This window comes from Heterocephalus glaber, unplaced genomic scaffold (assembly GCF_053883595.1).
Source record: "Heterocephalus glaber isolate CG9 unplaced genomic scaffold, H.glaber_assembly_v1.0 deba00001481, whole genome shotgun sequence".
Taxonomy (NCBI): domain Eukaryota; kingdom Metazoa; phylum Chordata; class Mammalia; order Rodentia; family Bathyergidae; genus Heterocephalus; species Heterocephalus glaber.
The window spans coordinates 1,529,855-1,538,098 of NW_028258317.1; the positions used below are offsets into that span (position 1 = coordinate 1,529,855).

The window sequence follows — 8,244 nt, forward strand, 5'->3', positions numbered from 1 at the left end:
GGAAATTGGGAGGTTCTATCCTCCTCCATCTAGGCCACTTTTCTTCTTTAATGATTTCTTTCCTTCTTTAAAGTCTGGAGCGCTGCTTAGTGTTTCTCCCATCCTTTTGTCTGTACTTTTTCATTTTCAACACTATTTTATTAGTTCTATCTACTCCTTAAATATCTTTTCTAGAGCTTGGTCTCTTAAATTATTCTCTTCAACTGAAAATTTCATCCAATGCCAAGATTTCAGCTGACACCTTGAGGTGAAGACTTCCATTCCTATGAGGTATGGTGGGCATTTTCCCTCCATACTCTCAGCATGCATACCCACTCTGTTGAGATGCTCTACCCAATTCAGTCCAGGATTATAGGAAGAAGCTATAATGCAGTAAGGAAAAAGAGAATAACTTTCTTTAAGGCACATAACAACACAGGGGGTATATTTGAAAGTCTTGTAGAAGATCCACCCAGCTTGAACCATTCATTCCCTCCTCTGGTAGTTGTAACATCACAATGGACCAAGGACCAGAAAAAGATCTGGGACAAGAGTGGAGAAAAAAGAAAATAAAAGAGCAAAACAGAAGACTTTATGCCCACTGAACATGAACTTGAATAGGCTAATGGGGAGACTGAAAAGGAAAAGAAATGAAGAACTATTTAGAGCCATCTCTTGATTAAAAACATCCCTGACTAATGATAAGATTTTTCCAGTAATAGACTGTGTCATTTTCATGATTAATGTCATCTGTATTTTCAGCTCAGATCTTTCTACCAAGCATCTAACTCCCTCCTGATGACCCATGGCATAGGCATCACAAATGTGAAATTCCAATTTGCTCCTCTTTTGTGCCTCTGTAAATGGAACTATCATCCCTCTACCTGGCATGGGTTAAATTTTATCCCTCCAAGATTCACATGTTGAAATCTTAAGCTAGAAACCTTGCAGTGTGATCTTATTTGGAAATAGGTTCCTTGCAGATTTAGTTAGTTAAGTGGAGATAAGGTCATTAGGTTGAGCCCTCATCCAGTGGTTGTTATTCATATAAAAAGGGAAAAACTGGACATAGAGGCAGGGGGAGCATCATGTGATGATAAAGGCGGAGATCAGTGATTCTTTTGTAAGACAAGAAACAGACTGCCGGCACACCATCAGAAGTTAGGAAAGAGGCACAAAAGAGATTGACCCTCTCAGCTCCTAGAAGAAACCAATCCTGTGCATACCTTGATCTTGAACTTCTAGACTTCAGAACTGTGAGGGAAAGATTGTTGCTTAAGCCACCCAGTTCATGAAACTCTATTATGCTACCCAACAAAGATTTACCCTCCACTGTCTCCTCATCCATTGCCTGTATAAGACAGGAGTACTGGGTAATCCGAAATCTGTGTCACATTAGGAGAAGACAGAAAAAGGTTTGACGAGTGAACAAGAATAGGTCAAGGCTGTTGTAAGATGCTAAATGGGTCTGGCATTTGAAGAGGCTGTAGAGAAAGTGGAGGAGCAAGCAGGGTGTGAAACTGCACCTAGCTGTGGGTAAAATAAACTTACTGCTCAGTTGGAAAATGCCAAGAACACAGAGGCTGCATCAAATGTCAGAAGAGGTGGGGCTGGCTGAAGGCCAGGGCTCCCCTGGGCTCCTTCCCCACAGCAGACTTGGGGCTGGACTTTTGCCTAGGGGGTGTGTTAGGGTGAGTGGAGATCTTTGCTGCTGAATTCCTCCAGTGCACGGCCAGGCCACAGCATGTACATCCCGAGCACAACTCTGCCAGGCTGCTGAAGGTGTCCCTCTGACAGCTGCAAGACAAACCAGCAAGTTTTGATGAGCCACCATGCTCCAGTCCACGATGTGTGAGTTGAGTGGGAAGCAGGTAGTCCTCAGTCCCTGCTCCAACTCTGCCAGAAAATGGGGGACTGCGCCACGGCTCCTGGAATTGGACTCAAAACTTGAGAAAGAAGAAATGAAGGACTTGAAATGAGACACCTCCTTGGACTCCCACCAGGACCCCAGAAGCTGGGCTTGTCTTTCCCTTTATCCCCTCCACTCTTCCCCTCTCCTCACCACCTCCTGCTCCCCAAGCACCTATTCCTGCCTGTCCTACTCTCTCACCTCTTCCCAGATCCACCAATCCTCCCTTATCACCGTCACCTCCTTCCTTCTTTCTTTCTCCTCAGATACTCCTTTCTTTCCCTCTCCCCAAATCCTCCTAATTCTGAGTCTTCCCTCATTTCCTCCTCTTTTCCTCCCCTCAATTTCTCCCCTTCTCTGCCTTTTCCTCCCTTGTGTTTCTCCTCCCTGTGATCGTTCCTCTCCTCTTCCTGCTCCCCTTTCTACCCTCCTTTAGCCCTACCAGCTCCCCTCCCACACTGTTTCCCCACCCTCTCTTTCCTCCTCCTCTTCCCCTTGCCTCTCCCCCTAGTGTTTGCTTTTCTCCTGGACCCGGATGAAAAGGTTGGCCTGCCCGTGCCCTGCCCTGCCCCATTTCTGGCAGCTGGGGTCTCACTTCATGGCTGAGGGCGCTGGGACTCAGGCCCCAGGGCAAGGGCCCCATGTCAGCATCCAGTACCTGCGAGCCCAGTACGAAGGCCTGAGGAGGCAGCAGAGGACACAGGCCCACCTCATGGTGCTCCCAAAAGGTAGGACTGAACAGGTGCCGGGAGGAGGGCCTGTCTGTCGAATGGGTGGCTAAGCTCCGGGGAGGAAGGGCCACTGCTCTCCAGCCTCCCAGTGGAGCAAAGCAGAGTTGCTGTTGTCTGGGTTAGAACTAGAGCAGGGGAGGCTAGATCAGGGAAGCTCTGTCCAGCCACAGCCAAGTGAGCTGGGAGCCTCAGCTAGGCTTCTGGCCAGCAGTGCTGTTCCTGGCCTCCGCTCCTATGTTCCTGGTTCTGATCTTGCTGAACTGGTTAGCCTGGTGAGTAGGGCTTGGCCCCTCTTCTAGGTCAGGTAGGATGGTGGGGACTCTCCCTCCTGGGTGGATCTAACAGAGGCACCTCCTGCAAACCAGAGAAACTGACTCTGGAGAAAGAAGGCTGGTAACCCTAACATCCTGGGAACTGGCCGGGCCAGAGGAAGTGCAGGAATCAGGGACCCATGGGGCACCCCAGCTCATTGGATTCAGACAGCAGCCGGGGAGTTATGATCAGAGGTAAAAGTTCTCTCCTCATGGGAACTCAGATTTAATTCCAGGAGGAAAGTCAGACCTTGAGGCTCAGAAGTAAATGGTTGTCAGCTGCTAGAGGGAAAATCCTCTAAGGTCAAAACCATGCCCTGAGATTTTCTATGGTTATTTCTACAATGCAGTGGACAAAAGGAATGGTCTGCCTTTCGCCAGGCTAGTCTGGGACGGACTCAGGAGCCAGAGAGAACTCATTGTCTATGACGTGAAGTGCTTTTCAAAAGGAGGGCTTCCAAAGGCCACCAAAAGGAAGTCTTTTGTCTCCAAAAGGGGCACCTCTGAACTAAAGTAGCCCATCTCTCATTACTTGGGCTGTTGCTTATCTGTGGGATCCATCTGAACTGACTTGGAACAACCAATTAGCTCCCATCTCTGTAGGGCATAAGCTGAAAAGTTCCTAAAGCCCTATCACACTCTCAAGGGGATTCATTCAGTCAGTCATTGAGCAAATGTTTATAAAATTAAATCCCTATCAAATCAATCCATCATGTTTAACACATCTGCAAATCAGACTCATACATTCACTTGCTTAATGGGCACGATCCTAAAACATCTCAAACTTAATGTACCCTGTAGAATTCACCATTCTCTGGCCCTGACTCCCCCAGCTGGCCTTTTCCTCTGCCCTTGGTACTTGAGTGTTCTCCCTTCCACTGTTACCATGTGATACATTATGGCAAGTTAACACAAGGAGTGCTTGGGTAAACCTTTCTCAGGGAAGAACTTTGGCCCCCAAGCTAGGTCTGGGTCTTTTAGAATAGATACTCTTAGTAGTTTGCAATTCTGCTTTCTTTGTGTAATTGTGACAGGTAGCACCCTATAAAGTGGAGTGGTTGTGTACACATTTTGGAGCCCGAGTTTGCCATCCCCAGTTCGCTACTGACAAAAGCAAAACAGATTTAAAGAAGAAACATAGCATGGAATCTCCCCGTGTCTCTTAGTTACTTTCTCATTGAGAAGCCACAATACCCAACACCCACAACTCTAAGAAGAAAAGGTTTATTTTGGCTTACAGTTTGTAGAGATTTCAGTCCATAGTTATCTGGCTCCAAGGCAGGGCAGCGTGGCAGAGGGGCATCACAGAGGAGAGATTTGCTCACGGCATGGCAGGCAGGAAGCAGAGAAAGAGATTAAGGGAGACAGGAGGGAGACAGATGCTTCCAGGCCGTGCCACCAGGGACCCAACCAGGCTTCCCCTCCCAACATCATAGTCAGATAAACTCATCAGTGGACTAATCCACTAATGAGTATCACATCCCCATGACCCAGTCACCTCTCAGAAGCCCCATTATGAGCTCATGAGGCTGAGGTGGGGGCACCTGGAGACAGAGATATAAACCATAGCAGTGGATTTTTCCATGACCTTAATTCTCTTGCGTGCACAGTGGAGGGCAGACAGTTTCCCAAAGGTATGGAGGGAACTGTAACAGCAGGTTCCCAGAGTGCCTCCCAGTTTATTCGTTCTCCTCACTCTCCGTTGTCCACAGGCTTGGAGTGACAGTCAAGCAGGCTCTGCCTGTCTGCCCTGAGACCTCAACTGCTAGACTCATGATGGACCAGGATACCAGTTCCTAGGTTCTCCTATCACATCCCCTTCCTTCTTTGTTCTCATATAAGTGTGTAGCATTTTGACTTGCTGTAAAGGTTTCATGCTTGTCACACTAAGAGTAGTTTGAGTTACAAAGCAGGAACAAGTCTTCAGTCTTTCCACTAGACTTCTGTTTACTGGGCTGCAGCTGTTTGCAAGGATGGCTGCATCTGCTTTTCTGTTTCTCTTGTGCTTGGCAACCTGAGATGCAAGGGATTCCTTCTGACTTTATTCTGCCAGTACTATCTCCTTCTCCTTGCTATGCACTTTGTCTCTTACTCAGCTTCCTATAGTAACAGGTGCTGAGACACTTACGCAAACCTCACTGACATCTCAGAGAGACCCCAGGCTGGGCATCACCCTGCCTTTAGTCATTCCTGCAACTCACTGCCACCAAGAGCTCAGAAGGAGCTACTGTATTCCACAGTGACCTTTTAGAAAATATTCCTGAGAACAAAGAAGGACATTGGTCTGCATCCACAGCTTTGAAGCCAGTTCAGAAAAGTAGCAGATACTACAAATATCTTCCCAGGACAGTGTCTCTTGCCTAGGAGGAAAATCAAGGAAAATTCTCTACATGGAGCTTCTTCAAAACACAGCTCCTCCATGCTCTGTCTTGGGTGGTAAACTCATTGTCAGAAGCTCAGGACACAAAACTCCTTAAGTGAAAAGTAATCTTTACCCCTGGTGAGTATACAGAATATGTACCTGTGTGATTGTTAGTTAGCTTTCTGTCACTGTGACAAGATACTTAAGAAAGTTAACTTAAAAGGAGGAAAGATTTACTTGGGCTCATAGTTTCAGAGATCTCATTCCATGGTTGTCTGGGCATGTGGCTTTGGGGCCATAAGCAGCATAGTACCATATATCATGGCAGAGAAGCATGACAAAGGAGGCTGCTCACCTCATAGTGGCTGGGAAAAAGAAAGACATGGATAGAATGGCATCCAGTAAGTGTCACAGTCTGGCAACTAAGCCATTAGCACATGAGCCTTTGGAATATATTCTAGATCCAAGTTATACCAGTGAGTGTGTGTGTGTGTGCCTTTGCACCATGCTCTTCTTCTGCTCTCAGGTACTCTCCCAGTCTTTCCCAAAGTTCACATTATTACTTCAGTGTTTCACCCTCAATTATACTTGAGTTTTCCCATAGCACTGGCTACCAACTGAAGTTTTACTCATTATATATATGAATATGAATTTGTACATAAACATATGTATATATTTGCTTATTGTTTTTCTACTCTACTAGGACACATGCATGAAGGTGTGTGTTTTGTCTCAATGTTCACTGCTGTACTGCTGAGACCAGGCACATATGAAGTGCTCATTAAATCTGTGTTGAATGAATGAGTCATTGTGTATGAGTGTGTATATGTGGGAGGCAGAGTGAGAATGTGCCAGTGAAATCATGTGTGTTTCCATGTGTGTTTGCACTCGTGCAATATTCTCAGTGTCTGGACCCCCTTGGTGTTCTCAGTGGCCTGAAAGCAATAGTAGCAACTTTTTTGGCACCAGGAACCAGTTTGGGGAATGACAATCTTTCTTTGGGTGAGGGGTGATTCGCAGGGTCACACAACTTAGATCCCTTGCGTGCACAGTTCACAGTAAGATTTGAGCTCCTGTGAGACTAACCACTGATCTGACCGGGGACAGAGCTCATGTAATGTGAACCATGAGGAGCTACTTTGAACACAGGTGAGGCATGGATCCCTAGCCCACTGCTCACCTCCTGCTGTATGGCCTAGTTCCTAACAGGCCCAGGACTGGTCTGGCAGCTGGGGACCCCACCCCAAGGGACAGCTGTGCACTGTCTGCGCACCTCTCACTGATGATGCCATTGTGCCTTTTCTTCTCAGGGGGCAACGCACCTACTCCTGCCGAATCCATGATCAGTGCTGTTTGGATTAACAAGGAGAGAAGGAGCTCACTGTCCCTGGAAGAGGCAGCTGTGGAGGAAGGGAGGGTGCCAGAAGAAGCCTACAGAATCTGTCTTCCAGCTGCTGAGTCTCCGTGGCATACACACCTAGAGATGCACCGCTTAGTCCGAACTTTTCACCAGGAAATCACTCATCAAGTAGAGCCAAAGGGCCAGCTTGTGGGGTCTGACCAAAGGCTTCCTCTAGAAGAAGACCAACACTTGTTTGAAAATAATCAAAAGACTCAGCAAGGAACCCAACTCCCAGAGGCAGCCCAGCCTCAGTGTCAGATGGGCAGTACCAAAACAAAGCCAGAGGGATCCAGCCTGAAGACCAGCACTGAATGTCCATCTTCCGTAAAGAACCCACACAGGCCGGCCAAACCAGCTCACTATCCATTTCCACGAAGGAAAACTCCCAGGATCTCCCAAGCTGCCCGGAACCTGGGCTTATATGGTCCAGTCTGAAGATTTCTTTTCAGCCAGATGTCTCAGCCTTAAGCCATTTAGGAACTCACTGAACTAAAGGGACAACCACAATTAGAGCCTTGAGCTGTGAGCAAGAACTGGACTCCCCCAATGGTAAGATTTACTGGAAAGGAACTTCACAGTGGAAATATAATGTTGACCTTCGAAGATCAAGAGATTTCCCAGGTCAGACTGTTCACCATTTAGGATGAAACAGTGCTATCTAAATAATGCAGCAACATTCTGCTTACACAAGAAGATGCTGCTATGGAGCCCAGAATGTCCATTCCTTGAGGAGGAGAGTCCTGCAGGACACCTGCTTCATCCTTGAATGTGGAGAAGTTTGCAACACAAAGCAGGAGCTTTAGCCAATACAATGCCTTAGTAATGCCCAGAGGTCAGTGAACATTAGCAAACTCACAGTCAGTAGTTTCTGATTCTTCAGATATTCTGGAGAAGATGAGCTCTGAGAATTCAGACAACCTTTTCTGGTTTCCATGGCTGGGGGCCATCTCACTTGTATGTCACTACATTCATTAGGAGTGGAAGTTACAAAGACATTCATGTAGAGGTCACTACATTCATTCATTTCATTTTGAGCCTTTCAAAGTATGGTAAAGCAAGTCAGGAGCATTTCAAGAGTCCTTAGAAAAGGCTGGTCATCTGTCCACGGTCACTAAGACTACACATTCCCACCTCATCACAAATTTATTTCCTTCCTTCCACTTTCTCCTTCTTCTCTCTACAACTGAGTGTCACATTAAAAACTGCCAATTATTGGAGATATATAGTGATGGGAGGCTGAGTGTAAATACACACACACACACACACACACACACACAAATACTCCTGTTTGGAAAATATGTGTTCCCCACACGCTGCCCCTTTTTCAGCCTAACTTGGATCACTTCTGTCCTTCCTGGGATAAATAAATGCTTTGAAAGCTAAGAACAAAATGAAGCAGGTGTTGCTTGGGTGATGAGAGAAAAGCATGTCTTTCCTGGTTAATGTTTAACTCTGTTAATGACCTTGAAATACCCTAATTTCCCTCATATTGGATTCTCTCTCTATACACCTGCTCCTGGACCATCCTGAAATTCCCTCCAATTTGGGAA

At 46.6% G+C, this 8,244-nt stretch overlaps 1 protein-coding gene across 1 annotated transcript; it reads left to right on the plus strand.

The window, feature by feature from the left end:
- Window positions 1–1,446: 1,446 nt before the first annotated feature.
- On the plus strand, window positions 1,447–8,090 carry CUNH9orf152 (chromosome unknown C9orf152 homolog). The gene is made up of 2 exons (XM_004848141.3): window positions 1,447–2,616; window positions 6,603–8,090. The coding sequence occupies exons 1-2, from the start codon at window positions 2,424–2,426 to the stop codon at window positions 7,127–7,129; spliced, it is 720 nt and encodes a 239-aa protein (XP_004848198.2). The 5' UTR covers window positions 1,447–2,423; the 3' UTR covers window positions 7,130–8,090.
- Window positions 8,091–8,244: the final 154 nt, after the last annotated feature.

Excerpts from the sequence above, each read along its gene's own strand:
- CUNH9orf152 (XM_004848141.3), top strand. The coding sequence starts at position 2,424 with ATGAAAAGGTTGGCCTGCCCGTGCCCTGCCCTGCCCCATTTCTGGCAG. Across the intron at positions 2,617-6,602 it reads CCTCATGGTGCTCCCAAAAG|GGGGCAACGCACCTACTCCT; the intron begins GTAGGACTGAAC and ends TTTTCTTCTCAG.